The sequence below is a fragment of the Enhydra lutris genome, unplaced genomic scaffold (genome assembly GCF_002288905.1).
Source record: "Enhydra lutris kenyoni isolate GAN:26980312 unplaced genomic scaffold, ASM228890v2 scaffoldscaffold122, whole genome shotgun sequence".
Lineage (NCBI taxonomy): Eukaryota > Metazoa > Chordata > Mammalia > Carnivora > Mustelidae > Enhydra > Enhydra lutris.
In genome coordinates this window covers 38,412-65,384 of record NW_019154206.1, presented here as the reverse complement: position 1 = coordinate 65,384, position 26,973 = coordinate 38,412, and the positions used below count along the sequence as shown (strand labels likewise).

Below are 26,973 nucleotides of genomic sequence, written 5' to 3'. Positions count from 1 at the left end.
GGGCTTTCTGCTCAGCGGGGAGCCTGCTTCCACCTCTTTCTCTGCCTACTTGTGACCTCTCTCTCTCAAATAAATAAATAAAATCCATTTAAAAAAAGATTTTATTTATTTGAGAGAGGGAGAGAGAGAGAGCTCAAGCAAGGGGAGGGGTGGGGGAGAGGGAGAAGCAGACTCCCCACTGAGGAGGGAACTTGACACAGGGCTTGGTCCTAGAACCCCAGGGTCATGACCTGAGCCCAAGGCAGACACTTAACTGGTCCAGGTTACTGAGCCACCCAGGTGCCCCTAAACATGACATTTCAATTTCCCTCTCATGTTAACTATTCTGGGTATCATAAATTTCCTCAAGTCTCCAAAGTGGTGTTAAAATTAGTGAAGGAAACCACATTCAAAATGGAGCTTTAATGGGGCACCTGGGTGGCTCAATCTTAAGCATTTGACTCTTGATTTTGGCTCAGGTCATGAACTCAGGATCATGAGATATAACCCCTGTCTCTCCCTCTCCCCTCCCCCACTTCTCCTCTCTCACACCCAAATAAATAAATAAGATCTATTAAAAAAATAAAATGGAGCATTTACACAGGGAGGAATGAATAAGCAGCTGAAAAAAGGAATATTATTTTTACTTGACAAGGGAGGATGCTTTCTCAGTAGGAATTTAATCTGCTTTGAACCAAAAGGATGATCTCTCCTTGCCCCAGCAACCACACACTAACCAGGGCCACGCAGCCAATGAAACATTGTCACAACTAGAAATTCATTTTTTTCAATAAACCTTTATTGAGAGCAAACCTCCCCATGCTTCTCTTAAACCCTCATAAAAGCTAACTTTCCTTCTATATCTTCAGAATTGCTTGTGCTTTGCCCTGCTGTCCTGAAATTCTTCTGTCATTCCTGAATAAACTCAATTTGCTAGTAAAACGACCGGCTGTTTACTCTGAAGGACGAGAGCAGCATTGTTCAATATTTTCAAGAATGAAAAGGTCAAAATTTGGAGATAAAAGCCACATAATGTCCAGCCACATTAGTCTAGCAGAGTCAAGTGCTCAGTTTGATTCTATCCTTTCTCACTTCTTAAGGTTTCTTCTAAAAGTACTATGAGATTATGATTGTTTCTAAGCTTTTATCAATGTGCAGGAAGATGGAATGTGGCTTTCCCCATAGCTACCCTGCCACTGTCTTGAAGTAGCTCAATAAACGTTATGAACTGCTTTCCCAAATGTGCATTTCACCACTGTTTTTGGAGATAACTTCAATTCCTAAAGTAACACCACTGCCAGTGCCTCAAGAAAGAAGAGTCAGTTCCCAGCAAGGAGGTGAGTTCATCGGGTTCATATAACCCTTTATTTTAGGGCTCAGATTCTCCCTTTGCACACTTGCTCCAACTGCAAATTGCAACATGTGTTTAGTACCCAAAATAGCATTGGTTAAATTGCACTGTTTGGGATGATGTCAGACTCCTAAAAGGAATTGAGTACATGGAAATATATGGATAAAAGTGTTGGCTCAGGAGCGCCTGGGTGGCTCAGTGTGTTAAAGCCTCTGCCTTCAGCTCAGGTCATGGTCCCAGGGTCCTGGGATCGAGCTCCGCATCGGGCTCTCTGCTCAGCGGGGAGTCTGCTTCCCTTCCTCTCTGACTGCCTCTCTGCCTACCTGTGATCTCTGTCTGTCAAATAAATAAATAAAATCTTAAAAAAAAAGTGTTGGTTCAGTCGGTTAAGCATCTGCCTTCAGCTCAGGTCATGATCCCAGGGTCCTGGGATCCAGTCGCTCATTGGGCTCCTTGCTCGGTGGTGGCCTACTTCCTATGCCTGCCGCTCCCTGTGCTTGTGTGCAATCTCTCTCTAACAAATACATAAAATCTTTTTAAAAATGTTCCTCAATAGATGGGACACAATCACAATACAGGCAAGAGAGTTTTAGTGTGGAACCAGAGGCTAACTGCATCACTGTCCTTGAAATTCAGGGTGAGCTACCATCCTTGTCCTTAAATGTCAACAGACTCGTAAAGGGTGTGAAAGAGGAAACCATGGGCCCAAATGCAGTCACTTCAGCTAGGCTATGTCATCAAACCAGGGCATAATACCAAAGCACACTGCCCTTTTAACTTCTCCCAGAAATAGTTTCCGAGCTCATTCAGGGATTTTCTGATTAGTACCAAAAAGACAATCTACGTAGACGGGGTCTCTCCACCCCCCCAAAGAAAGATGAGGGATTCTCCTAACAAGACTCTCTTGTCCCCACAGTAAGGTGACCTCATCTGACATAATCCCTTTTTATCTGTTTATGATATTCTTGTCCAACCTTTAAAAACCTTTCCTTTCCTGTAGCGCTTTGGAGCTGCCCTCTGCTTGCCAGATGGGATACTGCCCAATCCACAAATGGATGAATAAAGCCAACAGTTTACAAAGTACTGGGCTGAATTTTTTTTAGAAGATTTTATTTATTTATTTGACAGAAAGACCACAAGTAGGCGGGGGGGGGGGGGGGTAAGCAGGCTCCCCGCTGAGCAGAGAGCCCGATGTGGGGCTCGATCCCTGGACCCCGAGATCATGACCTGACCGAAGCCAGAGGCTTAACCCACTGAACCACCCAGGCGCCCCTGAATTTTTGTTTTTTAACAGGGACTTTTTTGCATTCTTCCTAACCAGTCCAAAACTGACTCTAATGTTTGAGGGTGCAAATATTCAATGAGCAACATCTTTCTAGCCACGCACAAGCTCATTTCTTTTTGAAGCGCTGTACGAAATGATATGCTATTTAAATCAGTAAAAGAATCTGGAAGCACCTAAAATAATAGTTTTCTACTTTGGAAACTGACCGTCATAAAGTCTGAAAAAAGGGCTCTTCTCCGCCTTTGACAAGGAGCAAAGCAGGTCCCTGTGGGTAGGAGCCTCACTTCCCAGCATCCCTAAGGGTGCCACGTGACCAAAGCTCCCTTATTCCAGGTGGAGGACGCCCTACCGGAAACCCGGGAGTTCTGGGAGCCACACCACCCGGAAGAGCCCTTGCCGGGAGAACGCAGAGCCAATGAGGGAACAGGACGCGGCACTCTTAGGCGGGTGCATGCGCTGGGGGCGGGACTTCCGGCTACGTTCCCAGCTGTATATGTATTTACCTTTCCTAGCGTCTGCTTATCTCTTCAGGTTCCGGAACGCGGGTTCAGGGTCAGGGTGACTGGTCGTGAAGACGCGACGGGAGACGCAGTCGCCGCCGCACACAGTTCACTCCGGGTGTCCGCTCCCCTCCGGCCCGCTGCCGGCGCACCGATTCCGATGGCGGCGGCCCCGCCCAGGGACTCGGATGAGGTAAACACTTGTCCCCCCGGCCCTCCCCGCCGGCCCCCCAACCCAGACCCCGAAGGCCCGAGCGCGGGGCGCCTGCTCGCGGCCCTGCGGCCCAGGCCCCGGTGTCCGGGACAGGGACAGGGAGGCGCCGGTGGGCGGGGACCCGTGTGGGAGCGCCGGCCGGCTGCGTGCGGGCGCGGGCTCCGGGCTGAGGGGCCTCCGGGGCGGGGGCTGCAGGGGGCCCGCGCCACCAACGGGGGACGGCGCGGCTGCGTTGGTTGTCAGGAGCAGGGTGCGGCGCGGCGGGTGAGGCCGGCGCCGTCGCTGCCTGCCGAGGCCGTGTCCGCTGGCGGTGAGGGGAGGTGGTCGAACCCGGGTGTCAGGGGGCTTTCTCGGGCCGCGGAGAAGCGCCGCCGCCGGGGGTGAGCGCGCAGGCAGGGCGCGCAGCAGGAGGGACTCGCGGTGGTCGCTGGTAGTGGCCGGGACCGCCACCGTGTCCCCCCTGGATGTTGGAGAACCTCGGAGAAGGGCTGAGGCGAATTGTGGGTGTCGCAGGGGAGAGGAGAACGGGGGGAGTGAGGGGAACCCCGGGGCTTTTGGTCGGTGACGCTTGAAGAGAAAACTGCAGAGATTTTACCCGCAGAGATGTTGTTTCTGTGGGAGCGACAGGGAACAGCGATTGGGACCGAAGAATCCGAGTCAAAGCAGTAGCCAGTGTGGAGAAGAGGAGGGAGGTCGTGCTTTTTAAGGGGAAAGGGACGAAGTCGGGAAGGCTGTTACCAACTCTGAGGCGATGGGAATAAGGTGGGAGTCGTAGCTTCCCGGTGGCTGACTGTTGGGTGGGTGATCGGGAAAGACTGTCTTTCTTGGTCTGTGCTAGTGAAGGAGTGTGCCCATTCCAGGTCAAGTCACTGTCTTCTTCTTCCGTCTGCCCTTGATCACTGTGGCAGTGCCTGAGAGCTCCCTCTGCTGCAACCTCCTGACTCCATTTTAGTGAAGTTTGCAGTTACTGATTTTCACAGTTCCTAACAGCTGAAGGAACGGAAGCTCCCATTAACTGAATTAAAGGTAGCATAGGTTGATTTTTCTGGGGGATGTCCTACATTGTTTTGACCTTGTTTACAGTCTCAGATGTGTCAGAAAAATGTGAGTCATGGAAAAACTAGTGAGCTGGATGGCAAAGCTTGGGACAGTAGGGAAAGTTTCCTATGGAGGGTTTGAAAAGTGATGGTTCTGATGTGGACCCGGGTGGAGATTTGGATCACATTTAGGAACGGAACACAGAGTGTAATGACAAAGCTGCTAGTAGGTTCAGTATCCTGCTACGTTGTGTGGAAGAATGGAATGAATGTGGTAGTGGTTGACAGGCATTGTCACCATGGGTGAAGGAGAGAGAAAGATCTGGCAGATGATGGTCAGGGTTGCTTGGGATGATTGGAAGAGATGGCTGAGGACATCGAAGATTGAGACAAGATGACAGTGAGACTGGGGCTGTTCTCTCTTCCGTGTTCTAGGGCTTCAGCAGAATTTTGTGGTCAGCTTTTACCGTGTCTGGGGTGTTTCAGAGTCTTCGTGCCAGAAAAGGTCTGGGGCAAATGTGATTCGTGGTTCTCTGTGCCTGGCAGGGAGACCCTTAGTGCTAGGGTTTTCACAAAGGTTCAGTAGAGGATGGTTGGTTCCTGATTGTCGAGGGCCAGCATGGGCAGCAGAGAAGTAGAAGACGGTGTAGGAGCACCCTAGGTTGACAGTGGTTGTGAGTGTCGTACTGCAGGGAGGATTAGAGGCAGGTGAGGAGGCTTCTCAGCAGCATTTGAGGCTTTCCCTCAGTTGGGACCCATGGGAGTACTGGGGTGGTAGTGGAACCTGTTTCAGTTTGTCACATATCCATTGGTTGTCAAGTGACAAGGACAAGTGTGAGTCAAGGGAGAATCCTTTGGAAGGTGTGGGCTTTCTTCTGTGGGGTCTGAAGACATGAGAGGTACAGTCTACAGAATCATGTAGACCTGGAGAAGAAGTGTGAGCTAAGGGCCTCAGGGCCCTGGTATTGAAGACGTCCTGGCAGAGCAGGGCTTGTAATTGGCTGTCTTGAGGGCATGACCTGGGAGACTCCATGGGAATATCCTGGCAGGAGGATGGGACTTGCAGGCCACATTGCTTCCATGTGTCCCCTGCGTGTTATTGCTGAGCACTGAACAGTGATTGGTGGGAAGGTGAGAGGAGAGCAGCATTAGAGGCACCAGGACCTGGTGTTTATCTGAGGAGGGGAACTGGGCTGGCAGGAGAGACTGGTGTGGGTGTGTGGGTTGGCTGGTGGGTTCTCAGAGAGAGAATGCTTAGGTTCCATGTTTTCCTTTCATGGTAGTGTGGTGTGACCTTTGAGGACGTGGCCGTGTACTTCCCCTGGAAGGAGTGGAGGCTTCTTGATGAGGCTCAGAGACGGCTGTACCACCATGTGATGCTGGAGAACTTTGCACTTGTATCGTCACTGGGTAAGGCCCTCAGCGTCCCCTTGACCTGCCCTGGACTCTGTATCCTGTGGACTCCAATCCTCCATTCTCCAGGGGAGGGTTGTCCTTCTCTGGTGTGGATTGTGTTCACTGCGTGCTTCCCCAGCTTTCTGGGCAGTTGCTTTTGTTGCTGGCCCTGAGTTGTTGGTGTGCCCTTCTGTCTGCCTGCAGCCCCAGTACCCTCTGCGCTGAGCCCTGATCGGGTAAGATCGCGGGTCAGTGGTCGTGCATTGAGGCTGATGGAATGCATCTTGCTTGCCCTCTCCCTGGCTGGGACCCTGTATCTAGGTCCGTGACTCATTGATGGTCTAGGTTTTGACCCCTCCCTTAGGTGACATTTCCCTGTGCCTGCCTGTGCCTGAAATTGGAGGCATGGACATGTTTACTGCTTATGTGAACCATGGGTTACTTCTCAAGACTGCCCTGTATTGTTCTTGGTTTTTTTTGAAGATTTATTTATTTATTTGACAGAGATCACAAGTAGGCAGACAGGCAGGCAGAGAGAGAGGAGGAAGCAGGCTGCCCACAGAGATAGCCCAATGTGGGGCTCGATCCCAGGACCCTGGGATCATGACCTGAGCTGAAGGCAGAGGCTTTCACCCACTGAGCCACCCAGTTGCCCCTGTCCTGTTTGGTTTTTTTAGTAGTGTTTACATCTCTTCTTCCACCTGCCCCTATCCCATGAGCTTTGTTGAGGTATGATTGACCAATAAGATTATATTATTGGAATTTTATTACATGATAAATTGATATACATTGAGATTAGTGTCATTTTTTTTTTTAAGATTTTATTTATTTATTTGTCAGAGAGAGAGAGAGGGAGAGAGAGCAAGCACAGGCAGAAAGAATGGCAGGCAGAGGCAAAGGGAGAAACAGGCTCCCCGATGAGCAAGGAGCCCGATATGGGACTCGATCCCAGGACGCTGGGATCATGACCTGAGCCGAAGGCAGCTGCTCAACCAACTGAGCCACCCAGGCGTCCCAAGATTAGTGTAATTTTTAAAAAAAAATTTTTAAACAGGGGGCGCCTGGGTGGCTCAGTGTGTTAAAGCCTCTGCCTTCGGCTCAGGTCATGGGTCCTAGGATGGAGCTCTGCATCGGGCTCTCTGCTCAGCAGGGAGCCTGTTTCCTCCTCTCTCTCTGCCTGCCTCTTTGCCTACTTGTGATCTCTGTCTGTGAAATAAATAAATAAAATCTTTTAAAAAAATTTTTTAAACAGACTACTGTAAGATTTCTTTTTTTTTTTTTTAAGATTTTATTTATTAATTTGAGAAAGAGAGCAGGAGAGGGAATACAAGCAGGGGGAGTGAGATAGGGAGAAGGAGGGAGCCCAATGCAGGGCTTCATCCCAGGACCCTGGGATCATGTCCTGAGCCAAAGGCAGATGCTCAAAAACTGAGCCACCCAGGCACCTCTAATTTCTTTTTATTTATGTATTTGAGAGAGAGTGAGCATGAGAGTTTGTGTGCACATGTGCACAAGCTGAGTGGAGGGGAAAGGAAGAGAAAATCCCAAGCTGACACTCTGCTGAGAGTGGAGCCCGAGGCGGGGCCTCAGTATCACAACCCAAACATCACAAGTTGAGCCACAACCATGAGTTGGGTGCTAGAACCAGTGCAGTACCCAGGCACCCCTACTTTATAAGATTATTAACAAAGTGGGCGCCTGGGTGGCTCAGTGGGTTAAGCCGCTGCCTTCGGCTCAGGTCGTGGTCTCAGGGTCCTGGGATCGAGTCCCACGTCTGGTTCTCTGCTCGGCAGGGAGCCTGCTTCCTCCTCTCTCTCTGTCTGCCTCTCTGCCTGCTTGTGATCTCTGTCTGTCAAATAAATAAATAAAATTAAAAAAAAAAAAGATTATTAACAAAGTGAAGTTAAAACACACAATCACTTGACATAATTACCTTTTTTGTTGGTGGTGGTTGAAAAACTTAGTATTTACCCTGTTAGCAAATTTCAAGTATAGAATACAATATTAACATTTGTAATCAATCTGTTGTACTTACTCATCTTATCAGTGGATGTGTGTATCCCTGACTGGCGTTGCTCCACTTCCCTCAGTCCTTAGCTTCTGGCTTTCTACTTTCTGTATCAGTGAGTTTGATTTCTTTCTCTTTTAAGCAATGCTCATATAAGTGGTACCATACAAGGTTTGTATGTTGCTGTGGGGCTGATTTGGCCCTGCATAATGTTTTCCAGGTTCGTCTGTGGAAAGTGGCAATGTTGCCTTTTTTATGGCTGAATATTCCTGCCCATGTACGTGTGTGTCCTAATTGTTCTTTGTCTCTTTATTTTTTCATTTAAATACAGTTTATTTTTTTTTATTGTGTTTTCTTACATAGACTCCATACCCAGTCTGGAGTTTGAACTCACCATCCTGAGATCAAGAGTTGGATGCTCTACCAGCTAAGCCAGCCAGGGCATCCCTTCTTTGTCGCTTTAAACACTCATACACATCTACTGATGTGTCCATCTGTTGGCTTTGTGAATTGTACTGCAGTGGATATTCATGTTCGGATTGGTTGTGGAGATACTGATTCTGTTTCCTTGGGATATGTACCTAGAAATGGCAGTGGTAGACTATAGCACAGTTATATTTTCAGATTTTGGTGGGTCTCCCTAATATTTTCTTTTCTTTTTTTTTTTTTTTTTTAAGATTTTATTTATTTATTTGACAGAGAGATAGAGATTACAAGTAAGCAGACGGAGGGAGAGGGAGAGGTAGGCTCCCCGCTGAGCAAGGAGTCCGATGTGGGGCTCGATCCCAGGACCCTGAAACCATGACCTGAGCTGAAGGCAGAGGCTTAACCCACTGAGCCATCTAGGCACCCCTCCCTAATATTTTCCATAATGACTTCCCTCTTGACATTCCCAGCAGCAGTAGTATTCCGATGTCATTTTTTTCTGCACGTCCTGACCAGCAAGTTACCTTTTGTCTTTTTGGTAATAGCCATGTTAATAGGTACGAGGTGATATCTTGTGGTTTTGGGATGTTTTGGTTTGGCTTTTTAAGGTACTTATTTGAGAGAGCAAGAGCCTGAGGGGGGAGGAGGGATAGAGGGAGAGGGAGTACTGTCCACTGAGCAAGGAGCCCTACGTCGGACTTGATCCCAGGACCCCAAGATCATGACCTGAGCCAAAAGCAGACACTTAACTGTCTGAGCCCCCTAGGCTCCCATGGTTTTGGTTTTCATTTACCTGAAGATTCGTGATTGTGAGCACGTGTTAGCCACTTGTACATCCTTTTTATTCTTGTGGGTTTCACTGGCTGTGATGCAACTTTTCAATTAGATATGGTGGTACTTGTAGTTTTTTGCTTTTGTTGTGTATGTTTTAGATGTCCTATTCAAAAAATCACTGGGAGGAATAAGGTTAAGGAGGCTTTTTTTTTTCCCTAGGAGTTTTAGGGTTAAAGGTCATATGTTTAAGTAGTCAATTTCAACTTCATTTCCATTTGTAAAAAGGATAGGGATCAAGTTTCATTGTTTTTTCATTTGGATATTTAAATTTCACAGCAATATTTTATTACCATTTTTTAAAGATTTATTTATTTATTTATTTCAGAGAGAGCAAGCAGGGAGGGGCTGAGGAAGAGGGAAAATGAATCCAAAGCAGACTCAGCAGTGTGCGTGGAGTCCGGTGCCAGCTTTATCTCAAAACCGGTAGTTCATGACCTGAGGTGAAACCAAGAATCAGGTGCTCAACACAGAACCACCCTGGCGCCCTTCAAAACAGTATTTTAAACATTTATTTATTTTACAGAGAGACAGAGATAATGGCGGGGAGAGGGAGATAGATAGTCCCAAGTAGGCTCTAAGCTGACAGATGCAGGATTGCTCTCATGACCCTGAGATCTCTACCTCACTGAAACCAGGAGTCGAAGCTCAACCAAATGTGCCCCCTGGGGCTCCCGGTAGATTTCACAACATTATTAAAGAGATTATTCTTCCCTAGTGTAGAATTCTTCCCAATTATCCCTTTGGCATAATTGCCAAAGATTAGCTGACTGTATATACGAATGTTTACTTCTGGAATTTGTATTTTGTTCCCTTGAACTCTATTTAAGCCAGTGTGCTATTATTTTGAATCCAGTAGCTTCATAATATACTTTGAAATCTAAAATATGCTGCCTTCAGCTTTGATCTTTCTGAAGATTGCTTGGGCTTTAGGCTTTGGTTGAGTTGGTGGCAGGTGTTCAAGTGTCCCCTGTGGAGCAGGAAGCTGGAGGCTCTGCTGAGCAGGGACTGCATAGCACACACCCTGTGGCTGACAGAGATAATCTCAGCCCTTATTTCTTACCCACCCCCCATGTCTCTGGTAACAGTCTGCAGTTGTCTTTTCTGTGTGCTTGTGCCTTTTTAACCTCCACTGTGTACTGCTCAGTCTTAGTGACACTGTTGCACCCTCTGAGGGAATGCCATTCATAGACAACAGTTGAATTGATTTTTTTTGGGGTGAAGAATGGTATCTTCTAGGGATACCTGGGTGGCTCAGTCGGTTAAGCTGCTGCCTTTGGCTCAGGTCATGATCCCAGGGTCCTGGGATCAAGTCCTGCATTGGACTCCTTGCTCTACAGGGAACCTGTTTCTCTCTCTGCCTCTGTCTGCCACTCTGCCCTGCTTGTGCATTCGCTCTCTCTCTCTCTCTCTCTCTCTCAAATAAATAAATAAATAAAATCTTAAAAAAAAAAGAATGGTATATTCTATTATCCCACCCTGCTGACGTCAGTCACATAAGATGTTTTTCTGTGTCTGAAGTGTCCCGAGCTCTGGGACAGTTTGGTTTTCCTTCATTATTTCTATCCTCCTGGCTTCTTGTAGTTGCTCAGGAAGGCTTAAAGGGAGGAGTCCTTTGTGTGTCATAGTATGGACATGCTCTAGCATGACCAGGTATGCTCACTGGGGAATAGAAGTGGAGAATGTGTGATATCAGCACTGTTTTCAGACCATACTGGGCACCTTTGTTTGTTTAACCAGAGTTTGGTGTGATTGCTGATGGCCCCTTCTTACCTCTGTCTCTCCTTCTTACTGTTTACAGTTTGTGGATTCTGGGTTCGACTCCAGTGGTAATTCCACGACATCCAATACAGAGGTCATCAGTGCTTCTCAGGCCTCCATGTCTCACCTCTTACTCTCACTGCTTTGTGTGTACCCCAGCATTCACCCCCAAATGTTTTACCATGAGATACTCACATCTTTATTTTTTTTTTAATTTTGTACAACAGATTTTATGTACTAATTTGAGAGAGAACGAGCAAAGGGAATGGCAGAGAGAGAGAGAGAGTGGGAGAACCAGGCTCCCCTGTGAGCAGCGAGCCTGATGTGGGGCTCGATCCTAGAACCTTGGGATCATACATGAGCTGAAGGCAGATGCTTAACAGACGGACCCACCCAGGCACCCCCTTCACATTTCCTTAAACTGACATTGAAGATCAGCAGATTTATTGTGATTAGATTTTCCTGCAGCCTTGTACTTAGACAAATAATACCAGCAGAACTAGTCCTACACAAACTTGTGTGAAGAGAAGTAAGGTTTAAACCATGGCTCTCCTCCTTGTGTCATACCCTAGTTTTTTGTCCTTTTAGTGTGCTCTCAACAACTTTTGGGGCCCAGTAATGTACAGCAAGCACTCCTTCAAATGAATTGCATCTCCTTTGCTGGAAAAGCATCTTATACACTTGTGCCCCCATGAGACAGATGCGTGTGTGTGATGGGTTCACCCCGCGCTACAGCCAGCACATATTTCACAAGCGTTTCTCTGCCTTCAGGTTGCTGCTATGGAGCAGAGGATGAGGAGGCCCCCTTTGCACAGAGCGCTTCTGTAGGCGTGTCCCAGACCGGGACGCCCAGGGCCACTCTGTCTTCCCGGAAGACCCACCCCTGTGAGATGTGTGGTCCCGTCTTGAGAGACATTTTCCACTTGGCTGAGCTCCAGGGGAAAGAAAATGGCCAGAAACGGTTGAGGTGTGGGGCCTGCAGGAAACGATTTTCTTTCAGTGTGAAGTTGGAGTAGCAGGAGCAGCCCGCGGGAGCAAAACCATTCAGAAGCCGTGTGGACAGGGCCTCTGTTGTCAAGAGCTGGGGATTTGATGGTTTGGGAAAGCCCTTTACTTATGGAGAGGTTGAGAAGGACTTGCTGTCTGGCTCAGGGCATCTGGGGCAAGAGGCCACTCGTACTGGGGAGAAGCCACACACGATCCCCCAGTGCAGGGCAGCATTACAGCGTGGAAGCAGTCGTGCTTGGGGAGGATGCAAGAACGCCTTTGTTCCCAAACACACACATACTCGGGACCAGGGTGTCCACCTTGGAGGACAGTCCTTTGTGTGCAGTGAATGTGGGAAAACTTTCAGGTACAAATCCTTATTTGCCATACACCAGAGATACCATACTGGAAAAAGACGTAAGTTTGGGAAATATGGAAAATCACTTTGGCAGAGGTCAACCCACAGTCAACATGGAAGGACTCACAGTGGATCCAGGCAGTACACGTGCGGCAAATGTGGGAGATTCTTAGGCTGCAAATCTGTCCTTCTTCATCCCCAGAGATGGCACAGTGGAGGAAAAAGTTATGTTTGTAGCGGGTGTGCAGAATCTGTTAGCAGTAGCTCAGTGTTGATTAGTCATAGGGTTCAGTCTGGAGAATGGTTATATAAGTGTTGTTGCTGTGCAAAATCTTTTCCCTCTATGCCTGCCCTCTCACATCATAAGAGAACTCACACAGGGGAAAGACTGTATGAGTGCAGTGATTGTGGGAAATGTTTTACCACTAGTTTGATTCTCTGTGCTCACCAGAGAGTTCACACAGCAGAAAGGCCTTATGAGTGCAGTGAATGTGGCAAGTCCTTTGTCTGAAGGTATAGCCTCAAAGAACATGTAAAGATTCACTCAGGTGAAAGGCCTTATAAGTGTAATGAATGTGAGAAATCTTTTAAGTGGAAGTCAACTTTGATTAAACACCAGAGAGTTCACACAGGAGAAAGGCCTTATGAGTGCAGTGAATGTGGGAAATCTTTTATCTATAGGACTCCTCTCCATTATCATCATAGAATTCACACAGGAGAAAGGCCTTATGAATGCAGTGAATGTGGCAAGTCCTTTGTCCGAAGAAATATTCTCAAAGTACACATAAAGATTCACTCAGGTAAAAAGCCTTATAAGTGTAATGAATGTGGGAAATCTTTAAAATGTAAGTCAGCGTTGATTAAACACCAGAGAATTCACACGGGAGAGAGGCCTTATGAATGCAGTGAATGTAGGAAATCTTTTGCCACTAGTTCTGTCCTTCATTGTCACCAGAGAGTTCACACTAGAGAAAGGCCTTATAAGTGCAGTGAATGTGGGAAGTCCTTTACCACAAGGTCTGTCCTCCGTGATCACCAGAGAGTTCACACTGGAGAAAGGCCTTATGAGTGCAATGAATATGGGAAATCTTTCACTGCTAATTCGGCCCTCCATTTTCACCAGAGTTCACACTGGAGAGAGACCTTATGAGTGCAGTGAATGTGGCAAGTCTTTTGTCCGAAGAAATAGCCTGAGCGTGCACCTAAAGGTCCACTCAGGTGAAAAGCCTTACAAGTGTAATGAGTGTGGGAAATCACTGAAGTGTAAGTCAACTCAACATTCATTGAACACCAGAGAATTCACACTGGAGACCGTCCTCATGAATGCCGTGATTGTGGGAAATCTTTTACTTTTAAATCTGCCCTTCATTCCCACCAGAGAGTTCACACTGAAGAACGGCCATATGAGTGCAGTGACTATGGGAGATCTTTTACCACTGCTTCTCACCTTCGTTCTCACGAGAAAGTTCACAATAGTGAAAGGCCTTACGAATGCAGCGAATGTGGCAAGTCCTTTTCCCGAAGGAATAGTCTCAATGTACATATCAAGGTTCACTCAGGTGAAAGGCCTTACAAATGTAATGAATGTGGGATATCTTTGAACTATAAGTCAACTTTCATTCAACACCAGAGAATTCATACAGGAGAAAAACCTTACCTGCGCAGTGAATGTGGGAAATCTTTTAGTTATAGCCGCGCCCTCCGGTGTCATCATCAGAGTCACCTTGCAGTAAGTCCTTACGATTGTAGTGATTGTGGGAAATCTTTTACTTGTAGTTCTTATCTCCGTGATCACCAGAGAGTTCACACTGGAGAAAGGCCTTATAAGTGCAGTGAATGTGGGAAATCTTTCACTTCTCGTTCCCTCCTCCGTTCTCACCAGAGACTTCACACTGGAAAAAGGCCTTATGAGTGCAGTGAATGTGGCAAATCCTTCTTCCAAAGAAATACCCTGAATGTACACATAAAGGTTCACTCAGGTGAAAAGCCTTACAAGTGCAATGAATGTGGGAAATTGTTGAAGTACAAGTCAACATTCATTCAACACCAGAGAATTCACACAGGAGAAAGGCCTTATGCTTGCTGTGAATGTGGGAAATCTTTTTTCAGTTATGGTGCGCTCAATTATCATCACAGAGTTCACACTGGAAAAAGACCTTAGGAGTAGTGGGGATGTGGGGAATCTTTCAGCTAAATTTCTAATCTCATTCAGCATGAGAAAGTACACAGTAGATAAAGTCTGTGTGGGTGAAAACGTGAACTAAAGGGTTCTGTTCTCTAATGTTGCTATGTTGACTCCTGTCCTCTAATGCAGTAGGAGTAGCAGATGATGTCTTTGGGAGGTAATTGATACTAAAATGGATCATGTGTGTGAATTCCTAATGAATGGTGTTAATGTGTTGGAAGTATTCTTTTTTTTTTTTTTAAGATTTTATTTTATTTATTTATTTGTCAGAGAGAGAGAGAGAGGGAGAGAGAGCAAGCACAGGCAGACAGAATGGCAGGCAGAGGCAGAGGGAGAAGCAAGCTCCCTGCTGAGCAAGGAGCCCGATGTGGGACTCGATCCCAGGACGCTGGGATCATGACCTGAGCTGAAGGCAGCTGCTTAACCAACTGAGCCACCCAGGCGTCCCTGTTGGAAGTATTCTGAGACAGCCTACTTCCCCTGTCAATTGTGTGAGGACCCTTTGAGATCTTCTATAAATCAGGAAGCTGGTCCTCATGAGACACAAAACCAGGCTATATGGAGAATGTAATGGGAGATAGCTAGCCTCCAGAAGTGAGAAATTTTTGTTGCTTACAAGCCACCCAGTTTATCGTATTTTGTTAGAGCAGCCTGAGCTAAGAAACACGTGAAGAGTGTAGGTAATGTTTTGGGCAAAGATACTTTTTCATAAAAATCGGAGGTCACCTCGGAGCATGACCACATGGGTGAGCTGAAGGACACTAGTCCTTGCGCCAGACATCTGTCTTCATTCCACACTTGAGAGTTCACACTGCAGAAAGACTTTAAAATGGCAAAGAACATGGTATTTCCTTCTTTCGTGTAATTATGCTGCAGAGAACCTTACGAGGCAGCCACCTTCCTGAATTGAGCTTTGTTCACCTGCACGTCCACAGCAGAGTTACTTCCCGAAATTCCAACTATTTGGGAAATGTTCAGAAGTTGTATGTTCTGATGTGTCCGAGGTCATTGCTGGAGTCCCTGCCAGATTTTGTGACAGAAGTCATTTCACCTCTGTCACCTGGATGGTCCCAATAATGAACATCTGTCACCACCCGGCTTAGTGATGCTGACCACTTTGCTTTGTCATTCTCTGGTGGACATGATGTGTACTGAGATCTCCTCATTGCCTTCTAAGTTAGTGCATGGATATGACCCAGTGTTGACCCTCCATACCTCTTGAGTTCTGGATGATGTTTTGCAGAGAAAGACTAAATGATTTAAGGACCTTGTTGGTCTCCTGAGTTTTGTGATAAATATTTGCAGCTTCTAAGTCAGTAACCCAGGAAATGGGTGCTGTGTGTTGCTCTTGCTTATGCATTATTGAAGGCCTTTTGTGTTTAATTATTGTTATGCCCCAATAATGGGTCCGTGATTAAAGGAGTGAGACTGATACAAAGCGAAGGTCAAGCAAAGCTTTATTTTGTGCCAAGCATCAAGAATCTAACCGAACGTTAGGGGCTGCACCTCTTACAAGAGAGAGCGACCCTTCTCTGTTTTGCAGACTAGCTTTTTTTTTTTTTTTTAAGATTTTATTTATTTATTTGACAGAGAGAGAGATCACAAGTAGGCAAAGAGGCAGGGAGAGGGAGAAACAGGCTTCCTGCTGAGCAGAGAGCCCGATGCGAGGCTCCATCCCAGGACCCTGAGATCATGACCCGAGCCGAAGGCAGAGGCTTAACCCACTGAGCCACCCAGGCGCCCCACGCAGACTACCTTTTAAGGGCAAAGGCCATGCAGTCGGGCCTGGCCACGCACAGGTGGCCAATGAGATTGTAACACACACAGGAAACTCCACAGTGATGCTAGGTGACCAATTGAATTACAATTTACCCTAGTAGACATTTGAACCAGCCCATCACACCTTGATTAGGATTGGCGCCAAAAAGGCTCCCAAAGGGCGGGGGCCCATACTCATAGGTGGCTAGGGAGACCGTATGTAACCCCCCACTGATCGGATGTCTCCACCTGGCCTGACCCACCCTTGTATCTGGGCTGTTAGCTGGAGCTGGTTTCCTGGACTTGTTTTTAAGTAAGTCCCCTGGGGGAAGGGGAGCAGGGACAGTTTAACTTTAATGAAAGCCTCTTGCTAAATAGGTCCTTAAAATTACCATTGGTCTTAGGTGTTAAAATCACTCTGAGGGATGGTTTGAAGTTGGAATTGGGCTCTGCCAGTGAGTGAACAGATTTCATTGCAACCTCAAACTTACTGTGTCTCAGAGAGGATATCTGCAAATAAGTAATACATAAGTCAGTTCTGCTCTCCAACTTGGGCTTTAATTTGTATTAAAACTCAAGACCAGGGTGCCTGGGTGGCTCAGTGGGTTAAAGCCTCTGCTTTTGGCTCCGGTCATGATCCCGGGGTCCTGGGATCGAGCCCCACATTGGTCTCTCTGCTCAACAGGGAACCTGCTTCCTCCTCTCTCTCTCTCTGCCTGCCTCTCTGCCTACTTGTGATCTCTGTCAAATAAATAAAGTATTTTTAAGAAGTTATACATTTCACTTTTAAAAAAACCTCAAGACCTTTGTTATGGGGAGATTTCTATGCCCTACACTTTATGTTAATGTAGTAACCCCAGTACCTCACAACATGACCATAGTTACACATAGCATCTTCAAAGACATGATGAGGTTGAAATGGGTTATTAGGATGGACTCATGCAGTATGGCTGATGCCCTGAGAAGAGGAGATTAGGAATCCGGCACCCAGGGATGACCATGGGCGGACACGGAATCCCCATCTGAAAGCCAAGGAGAGAGGCCTCAGAAGAAACTAATCCGGCTGACCCCTTATGTTCAATTTCAAGACTCCAGATTGGGGTGAAATAAATTTCTGTTTGGTCACCCAGAGTGTGGTGGTGTGTTACATCAGTTCTAGCTAGTACAGCCTGCTCGGATCCACATCTGGGTTTTGTGGTCTGGGTGCCAGGAAGCTTTGTGTGCCTAGAGGTCACCGTGAAGAGGGAGCACTTGAGACCTTCTCCAGTGCTTGTAGAAACAAGAATATTTTGCTTGTCCACAGCTGATAGCCCAGGCTGCCGGGCGCTGTTGAGTGGAATCTCTACCCACATCCTTCACAGGAGCCTTGTGACCGGCTGTGCAGTTTCCACTTGGAACTCCACAGGGGCAGGGGGACTGTAATTGGTAATCTAGATGATTGGGTAACTAGGGAGTAGAGGAGACATCAGCCACCTAAGTGGTGTGTATCTCTTAAAAAAGTGTGCCCTCAGATGTTTCAGTGACTGGCTGGGAAGGATCAGTGTGCACAGAAATTCTCCACTTTCAGACACACATATCCTGGTTGGCTGAGGTCACTGTCATAAAATAATCCAAGTCTCTGATTTCTTTTGTCCTCTGTGGTGCTTACCTGTCAAGGCCATAGTGGTGCAGGAGGAAAAAGGATAAAGACAAAGGAGAATTTATCCTCTAGGGATGTAGCTTTTGTGACCCCTCCCAGCCAGCATACTTGTTGGAATCCTGAAGGACTAGCAGACACTTGCTCTGAACCATCCTCCTCCTAGGTAGTCTCCCAGGTACTCCCAGCCTCTAGGGCTAAGAACGCAGATCTTTCTGGAGGAGGTGGTACGGAGTCCTACTCCTGTTAAGGTTGCTCAAGATCATCTTCTGTCCCAAATTCCATAAATAAACCATTTCTCCTCCAGGTGGACTTTTCAACCTTTTTGTTTGGTCTGAAGGCTCAGAGGTCATTTTGCAGGTCTGTCCCTTATATTCAACAGTACTGTTTTCTTCTCTGGATGTATACCACTATTGATGTCTTCATCTGTTTGGAGCATTTGGGTTATTTTCCAGTGTTTTCTTTCACAAACAAATCCCTCTATATATTTTCATTATAATTCCTTATGTGGATAACTTTCATTTCACTTCTGTTAAAACTTGAAGCACAGGGGTGCCTGGCTGGCTCAGTGGGTTAAAGCCTCTGCCTTCGGCTCAGGTCATGATCCCAGGATTCTGGGATCGAGCCCCACATTGGGCTCTCTGCTCTGCAGGGAGCCTGCTTCCTCCCCTCTCTCTCTCTGCCTGCCTCTCTGCCTATTTGTGATCTCTGTCTGTCAAATGAATAAAATAAATAAAATTAAAAAAAAAAAAAAACTTGAAGCACAATGGCTAGGTACAGGTAGGTGAGTGTTAACATTTTCCTGAAAGTGCCAAAGGGGTGCCATGAGTTCTGAACTATTCGCTGTTGCATTCCCACCAGGTGTGTATGAGAGTTCTAGTATTTCCAGCCCCTCCCAGTACTTCATAGGACATCTAATGTCAGCCCTTTTAGTATGTGTGCAGTGCTATGTTGTAATTGCATTTCCTAGGGATTTCTGACTTTCAGCGTTATTTCTTGAGTTTCTTTACCACCTGTATGTCTTCTTTCATACAATTTGTGTTTGTTTCACTTGCCTACTTTCTTTGATGTGGTTATGGCCAGTTCTTTTTCAATTACAAATAAGCCATGCACACAACAAAAATAAATGTTAGAGTTTTTCTCATTCTTACCTGGTGTTACATTTTTCTCTGTAGTGTCATGGTAATACTAAAAGGCTATTTTTTCATTAAGTACATTAGGTTTTTGTGGCCTACCCATTGTCATGGACCAAAACACCTTACATGTTTAAGTCTAGGGCACATTCATTCCATTATGTCATCGTTTTCTTAAGTCCAGGCATTCGGAAAAACAATCCATCCCAGCTTTGTGGTGTTTGCCAATTTCTAGAGTGTAAATTCTCCCATGGTGAGAGCGATGTGCTCAGAGTAGGTGGTGAAAAACTACTTGGGTGTTTGGAGGAAAACTAAACCTTGGCGTGTGCAGGAGATGTGACAAGGCCGGGCAGACAGCGGCTGTAGGGGCTGGGAGCTGGCTGGAGGTCTGCAGGAGCCTCACAGACAGGAGACGTTAACCCTGACAGGCCAGAGGGGAGGGACGTCTCTGAACACCCTGACTGGTGACTGATGAGCTGTCGTCTCACCTTAGTAGCAACAGGGTTATTGTGTCCACCAGCTCAGTTCAGAGTCGCTTCTTGGGATATTCTCACCATGGAACCCCAGCCTCCAAGTGATGTAATTCCTTCTCTTTCTGTAATAGTTGGCTGCGGGTCCCTAAAGAGTCAACATTCGTGCATCTCGCTGCCACTGTGGACTGTGTTCCCAGGCAGCTGTCTCAGGGAAAGTGGGCTGGGGCCAGGGAGGGGTAGAGGGCACTGGGCCCCTCCACCCTCCACCTGGCCAGGAAGGACTGGGAACCAGGTGGTATGGGGCCTGTCCCGGAAAAGATGGGGATTCTCTCCTGGTGGGCCTCATCCAGAAGATCGGGGGTGGATTCAGGAGTCCCTCTCCACCCGAAGGAGGGCCTCTACCAGAAGTAAGAACGTCCATAGGTTAGGTGTGCAGCAACCTGTAGAAGCCTCAACTCCCCCTCCCACCCCTGGACACATGTAGGATCATGGTCTCATCTCGGAGGACATGCCAGGAAGGGGCCTGCAGCAGGGCCTGATGCCGGTTTGGAGGGCAGGGGCAGAGACAGGAGACATTTGGAAGTTACTGAAAGGCCGTCTGGGTTGAGTACCCGTACTTCACTGGAGAGGACGTTCCCACCATCAATCCTTAAGTCAGTGCTCTACCCAGAGCTCTGGCGCTCCTTTGCCCCTCACGGACACAGCACAGTCTGCAGGTGAGTCCTCCATTCCTCTCGCGTGCACCATCGGGACCGCTTTGGCACCGCTGTGAGTACAAGTCTGGCCTAAACTCAGAGGATTAGGTTGTCCACAGTTACCTTAATGGGGAAAAATGTCAGGTGCAGGTTTTTCAACAAATTATGACTTTGAGGCACCTGGGTGGTTCAGTCAATTAAGCCTTTAGACTCAGGTCACGGTCTGGGTGTTCTGGGATAGAGCCCTGCCTTGGGCTCCCTGCTCAGTGGGGAGTCTGCCTCTCCCTCTCCCACTAGCCCTCCTTCTGCTTGTACTCTCTCTCTCTCTCAAATAAATAAAATCTTAAAAAAAAACAAACCCAAAAACAAATTATAACTTTGTTGTAGGGGTGGGGCACAGGGGTGCAAGAGCACTTATCCTGGGGGGTCCCAGTCAGACTAGGTTTGGCCACTTCCTGGTGCAAAAATCCAAAGACAGAGAAAGCAGAGGCGGTAAAGCAGAAAGGCATCTCAGCAAGCCCAGCACAGAGAAGACAATGGCCAAATCGCTCAAAGATTGTCTCCAATGTGCGGAGAATGCTTCCAGGTTTGTAGAAGGAAAATGTGGGGCCAAGGTGGGGGGTACACGCAGGTAGGCAGTGAAAGTCAAACAGATCATTGTCCTGGAGTCAGTCATGAGTGGGGACTTGCTGGCTCAGGGCAAAAAGTCCTCAAGGGGGTAGTTTTGGTTCCCATCAGTGGATGCCTTGCCAGCAGGGTCTTCCATCTGAGTCAATAGACAAGTTGGAAAGAAGAAGCTGCCTGGAAAGTTTGAGCTCCAACTGGGGGCAGCTGAGATTCTTCTGTACTAAGAAAAATAGTGTGTATGGGTGAAGCCAACTCAGGCCCCCAGGCAACCTAGTAACCTTAAGGTTAAACAAGCATCCTTAGCCTACATGATGGATTAACTTTTCTATTTATCTATAGACCACACATTCACTCCTAGAAACAGCTGGGGACTTCCAAATGCCACTAAGCAAAACAGACCCTCTTGTACAACCCCCAGGTACTAAGGGATCAGACCCCATTGCACAACCTTCCAGCACTGTGATGACATCTATAGCTAGTACCATCGAGTCTGCATGTAGTCAAGAAGTGTTGGGGCGCCTGGGTGGCTCAGTGGATTAAAGCCTCTGCCTTAGGCTCAGGTCATGATCCCAGGGTCCTGGGATCGAGCCCCGCATCGGGCTCTCTGCTCGGCAGGAAGCCTGCTTCCTCTTCTCTCTCTGCCTGCCTCCCTGCCTACTTGTGATCTCTCTCTGTCAAATAAATAAATAAAATCTTAAAAAAAAAAAAAAAAAGAAGTGTTAAGGACTGCTGTACTCCCCTTACTGGTAAGCTGCCCTAAACTCCTTTAAAATCCCCTGGATGAGGATGAAACCTTGGAGTTGGCCTTTGTCCAAGAGTCCACCTTCTCCCCACGTGGCCAGCCTTCCCAATAAAGCTCATTTTCCTTTCCAATCAATACTTCTCTTTTGAGTATTGACTTTTGGAGTGTTAGGCAGCCAAAATTGGGATTTGGTAACACAGGAACGTATTTGAACACAGGCACAGACACAGAGCAATCCATCCATATGCAAAAGCATATTCTAAAAGGATATTATGGGGCGCCCATGTGTCTCAGTTGGATAACAGTCCACATCTTGATTTTGGCTCAGCTGGTGATCTGGGGATTGTGAGATCAACCTCATCCCTGGGCTCCATCCTCACTGTGGCGTCTGCTTGAGCTTCTCTTACTTCCTGTCCAGCTTACTTCCCTACACACGCTCCCTCTCTTTAAACAAACAAAGAAACAAACAAACCATACTGCAAATATTGTCTTTCTGTACCAGGTACAGTGGTTAAAGGTTTTTCACTTTTTATGTTCATAAAGTAGCACTAATCTACTAACATAGTACAGAAAATCAGACATTCTAGCCATTACTTTTTTTTAAAAAAAGATCTTATGTATTTATTTGAGAGAAAGAAAGAGAGCAAGCACAGGAAATGGACAGCCGAGGGGGAGGGACAAGCAGACTCCCCGCTGAGCAGGGAGCCCATTGCAGGGTTCAATCCCAGGACCCCAAGATCATGCATGACCTGAGCTGAAGTCAGATGCTTAACCAAATGAGCCATCCAGGTGCTTCTCTAGACATCATTTTTTAGTGAAGGAAACAAATGTGTACTGATAAATTTTGCAGCCTGTATTCTGAAATTTGTAGCTATAGAGGTGATTCCCGCCAATCAAGAATATCAGGTGCCTTTCTTCAGGAACACAAGGAGAGCATGGAACATTCAACTGTCTGTCTATCTTACCCAGAGACGTCTTAAAGAACTGACTCCTGGGCTACCACCGAAGTGTCTGAGTCAAGAGATCTCTGTTGTTGACAGAATGAGCATTTCTAATGAGCTGAGATAAAGCTGATGGAGAGGGCAGGGCAGAGGTGAAACCGAAAACAGGTTTTTTCGGGAAGGCCAGGCTGCCTCCCTCCACGCTCCAGTACCGGGACTCTGTAGACCTACAGGCTGTGAGGAGCAACGGGGCGAAGGGTTCTCATGCACACCTGCTGAGTGCCTCTGCAGTGAGCCAAGCAGGGTAAAGGCTTAAAGGACTGGAGCCCCAGGGTCTCCAGGGCAGAGAGGCCACAGGAAGACACCTAGCCACTGGCTTCTTTTGCTTGGAACTGCAAATCAGCAAAGAGGCCGTTAGATGCCAGTGGCTCCGATGCTCTACCACCTACAGAGACAGGCAGAGGGAGAGGGAGGAGGCTCCCCACTGGACAGGGAGCCTGATGCAGGGGCTCCAGTCCCAAGCCCCTGGGATCACGACCTGAACAGAAGGCAGCCACTTAACCAACGGAGACACCCAAGCGCCCCACGGTCTTCCCTATTCAGATTAGCCTTTTCCCTCGTTTGGTTCGCTGTTACCGGGATGGTTTTGGTGTTTGCTCAAATAAGCTCTTCGAAATTTTCATGTAGCTCACTTCATCTTTTAGCAGAACTAACAGGGGTGCCTGGGTGGCTCAGTTGCTAAGCTTCTGCCTTTGGCTTAGGTCATGATCCAAGGGTTCTTGGATGGAGCCCCGCATTGGGCTCTCTGCTCTGTGGGAAGGCTGCTTCTCCCTCTCCCACTGCCCCCACTTTTTTTTTTTAAGATTTTATTTATTTATTTGACAGAGAGAGATCACAAGTACGCAGAGAAGCAGGCAGAGAGAGAGGAAGGGAAGCAGGCTCCTGCTGAGCAGAGAGCCCGATGCGGGGTTCGATCCCAGGACCCTGGAATCATGACCTGAGCCGAAGGCAGAGGCTTTAACCCACCGAACCACCCAGGTGCCCCACATTGCCCCCGCTTGTGTTCCCTCTCTCACTGTCTCTCTATCTCTGTCAAATAAATAAATAAAATCTTAACAAAACCTGGAACAAATAAAAATAAAAACCCGAAGGACTCATCCTTGCTCAGTGGTGCTATTATTAACAAGGTCTTCCTTTCTGCCCAGTGGATCTCTTTTCTCACAAAATCACCTCTCCTTGTTTCTGTCTCACCTGCCACATTTTAACATTGAATGTAAACTTGAACTTTTGTTTTCATGTTCCCTGTGTTTTCCTTGAGCATAATACAACGCATCTGAAGGCAGGACTGCTTGTCTTGTGCCTGCATTTCTCCCATGCATCGGACAAATTTCCTAAAAAACCAGTATGTGCTCAGTGGACGTTTGTGGGAACAGTGAATACACATGACATATCCATTTCTCTTCATTTTAATTCTTATGGGTACCCTAAATGTCCTTTTCTCTCTCCAAGTCTTAAAATTAGTAAAGGAAACCGCATTTAAAATGAAGGTGTCCTGGTGGGGGATGGGGCAACTGGGTGATGGACATTAAGGAGAGCACGTGATATAATAAGCACTGGTTATTATAAAAAACTGATAAATCACTGAACTCTAACTCTGAAACTAACAATACATTACATGTCAATTAATTGAATTTAGTTTAAAAAAATAAAAATAAATAAAGTAAAATGAAACTTTCACAGAGGCAGGAATGGTTAATTAGCAGGAAAAAGGAAGATTATTTTTATCCTGACAAGGGAGGAAACTTTCACAGTAGTAAATTAATCTCCTGCTTTTAACAAAAAGAAGAATGAATGCCCCTTGCCCCAGCAACTACACCCTAACCAGGGCACAGACCCAATGGAAAACTGTCACAACTGGAAACCCTTGGTCTTCAATGAAACTATTTTCTTTAAGGATTTTATTTATTTATTTCACAGACAGAGATCACAAGTAGGCAGAGAGGCAGGCAGGGCGCTCCCTGCCCAGCAGAGAGCCTGATGCGGGGCTCGATCCCAGGAGCCTGGGATCATGACCTGAGCTGATAGCAGAGGCTTTAACCCACTGAGCCACCCAGGTACCCCTTCAATGAACTTTAATTGAAAGCAAACCTCCCCAGTCTCCTAAAACCTAATAAAAGCAGACTTTCCTTCTGTTTCTTCAGACTTTCTTGTGGTTTGCCCTACTGTGCCTATCCCCAGTTAAAATTCCTGTTAATTCCTGAATAGAATCCTGTTTGCTAGTAAAATAAGTGGCTATTTATTTTTAAAGATGACAGTAGCATTGCTCAATGTTTTCAGGAATGAAAAAGATACATTGTGGAGATAGAAGCCCTCACAATGAATAAGCATATTGGTCTAGCAGAGTCACGTGCTCAATTTTATTTTCACGTGCTCAATTCTTTTCTCAGACTTCTTAGAGCCTTCTCTAAAAGTTCTCTGAGGGGCGCCTGGGTGGCTCAGTGGGTTAAGCCGCTGCCTTCAGCTCAGGTCATGATCTCAGGGTTCTGGGATCGAGCCCCGCATCGGGCTCTCTGCTCAGCGGGGAGCCTGCTTCCTCCTCTCTCTCTGCCTGCCTCTCTGCCTACTTGTGATCTCTGTCAAATAAATAAATAAAAATCTTTATAAAAAAAAATAAAAATAAAAGTTCTCTGAGATCATAGCGTTTTTTAAGACTTTAATGATGTGTAGGGAGATGAAATGTGGGTTTCCCCGTAGCTATTTCTACCACTGTCTTTAAACAATTTGATAAAGGTTAGAAACTGCTTTCCAAAATGTGCATTTCACCACTGTTTTCTGAGATAACTTCAATTGTTAAGCGACACTGCTACCAGTGCCTGAAGAAAGAAGAGTCACTTCCCGGCAAGAAGGTGAGATCATTGGGTTCAGACAACCCTTCATTTCGGGCTCAGATTCTCCCCTTGCACACTGGCTCCAACTGAAAATGGCAACATGTGTTTGGTACCAAAAACAGCATTGGTCAAGTTGCACTATGATTGGGATGATGTCAGACTCCTAAAAGGAACTGGGTGTATCTGAGACTATGGAGGAAGAAATATACGGGTAAAAGTGTTCCTTCATAGATGGGACGCAATTGTGATACAGGTAAGAGAGGCTTAGTGTGGAACCAGAGGCTGAGCAGTCACTGACCACATCATTCGGGGCGGCCTACCATCCCTTGTCCTTCTTCCCTGTCATGCACCTGTATGGGACGTAGAAAGGAAACCACAGGCGCCAAATGGAGTCACTTCTAGGCCGTGTCACCAAACCAGGGCATAATGCCGAAGTTCACTGCACTTTTGACTTCCCCAGAAATTCCGTTTCCACTGCTCAGTCAGGAATATACCGGTCAGCACCAAAAAGGTAATCTACATGGATGGACCCTCCATCCGCCAAAGATAGAGGATGGCTTCTCCTAAAGAGTCTTTTGTCCCCACAGTAAGGTGACCTCATCTGGCATTAACCTTTTTTCCATTTATGATGTTCTTGTCCTACCTTTAAAAACCTTTTCTTTCTGTAGCGCTTTGGAGCTGCCCTCTGCGTGCTGGACGGGGTGCTGCCCAACCCACAAACCCAGGAATAGCGCCGAAAGCCCCTCAGAATGCACCGGGTTGAAGTTTTATGATTTAACAGGAAGGTTTCTAAGTTCCTAACGAACCATGAACTGACTCTAACGCGCTGACGGACGCAAGCATGAAAGAGCAACAACTTTCCAGGTAGAGACTCATTTCTTTCAGAGGCGCCTCAAGGGATGATTTGTCATTTACCTCAGCCACGGAATTCGGGAGTATCTAACGTAACGTTTTTCTCCTTTGGAAGAAGATTGGCCCTCCTGGAGTCTTCTCCGCCTTAAACAAGGACCAAATGCGTTCCGGTACCTCTGGGGAGGGGCAGCACTTTCCGGAAGCCCTCAAGGTGAGACCTGACCGAAGCGCCGAACTCCAGTGTAGAAAACCCCTTTTCTGAGACCGCCCAAGTTCTGGAAGCCTAAACACCCGGAAGACGCTCGGCCCTGACGACAGAGCAAGGGGCCAATGAGAGAACAGGATGAGGCATTTCTAGGCGTGCGCTTCCGCTAGGGCGGGACTTCCGGCCAATTGCGGCGTTCGGCCTCTTTTTCCGTTTGTTTACTTGGGAAGGTTCGGAAACGCACTTTTTGAAGGGTGATTAGTGGAGAAGACGTGAGGAGAGGCTCTTCCCTCCGAGACAGACTGGGGGCCCGAGGCTCTGTGACATCTCTCGAATTGCCGCGTACCGGGGCCTAGACAAATACTGATGGCCCGGGTGTCCGCTCCCCTCCCTCAGCTCCAGGCTCCGCTTCGCCCACAGAGTCCGATGGCGGCAGCCCAGCCCAGGGACTCGGCTGAGGTAAACGCTCGTCCCCGGGCCCTCCCCGCCGCCCCCCACCCAGACCCCGAAGGCTCGAGCGTGGAGCGCCTGCTCGCGGCCCTGCGGCCCAGGCCCCGGTGTCCGGGACAGGGAGGCGCCGGTGGGCGGGGGCCCGTGTGGGAGCGCCGGCCGGCTGCGTGCGGGCGCGGGGTCCGGGCTGAGGGGCCGCCGGGGCGGGAGCTGCAGGGGGCCCGCGCCACCAACGGGGGACGGCGCGGCTGCATTG

The 26,973-nt window shown here is 47.5% G+C and overlaps 2 protein-coding genes across 2 annotated transcripts; both read left to right on the top strand.

The window, feature by feature from the left end:
• The first annotated feature begins 3,169 nt into the window (after positions 1–3,169).
• Positions 3,170–11,870, top strand: LOC111139877 (zinc finger protein 256-like). The gene is made up of 3 exons (XM_022492305.1): positions 3,170–3,308; positions 5,650–5,776; positions 11,559–11,870. The coding sequence occupies exons 1-3, from the start codon at positions 3,276–3,278 to the stop codon at positions 11,801–11,803; spliced, it is 405 nt and encodes a 134-aa protein (XP_022348013.1). The 5' UTR covers positions 3,170–3,275; the 3' UTR covers positions 11,804–11,870.
• Positions 11,871–13,211: 1,341 nt separating this feature from the next.
• LOC111139844 (gastrula zinc finger protein XlCGF7.1-like) lies at positions 13,212–14,535 on the top strand. Its single transcript, XM_022492253.1, is given in 4 exon segments — positions 13,212–13,350; positions 13,401–13,513; positions 13,682–14,203; positions 14,205–14,535. Coding segments are annotated over 4 exon segments (966 nt in total). The 3' UTR covers positions 14,397–14,535.
• The last annotated feature ends 12,438 nt before the right edge of the window (positions 14,536–26,973 follow it).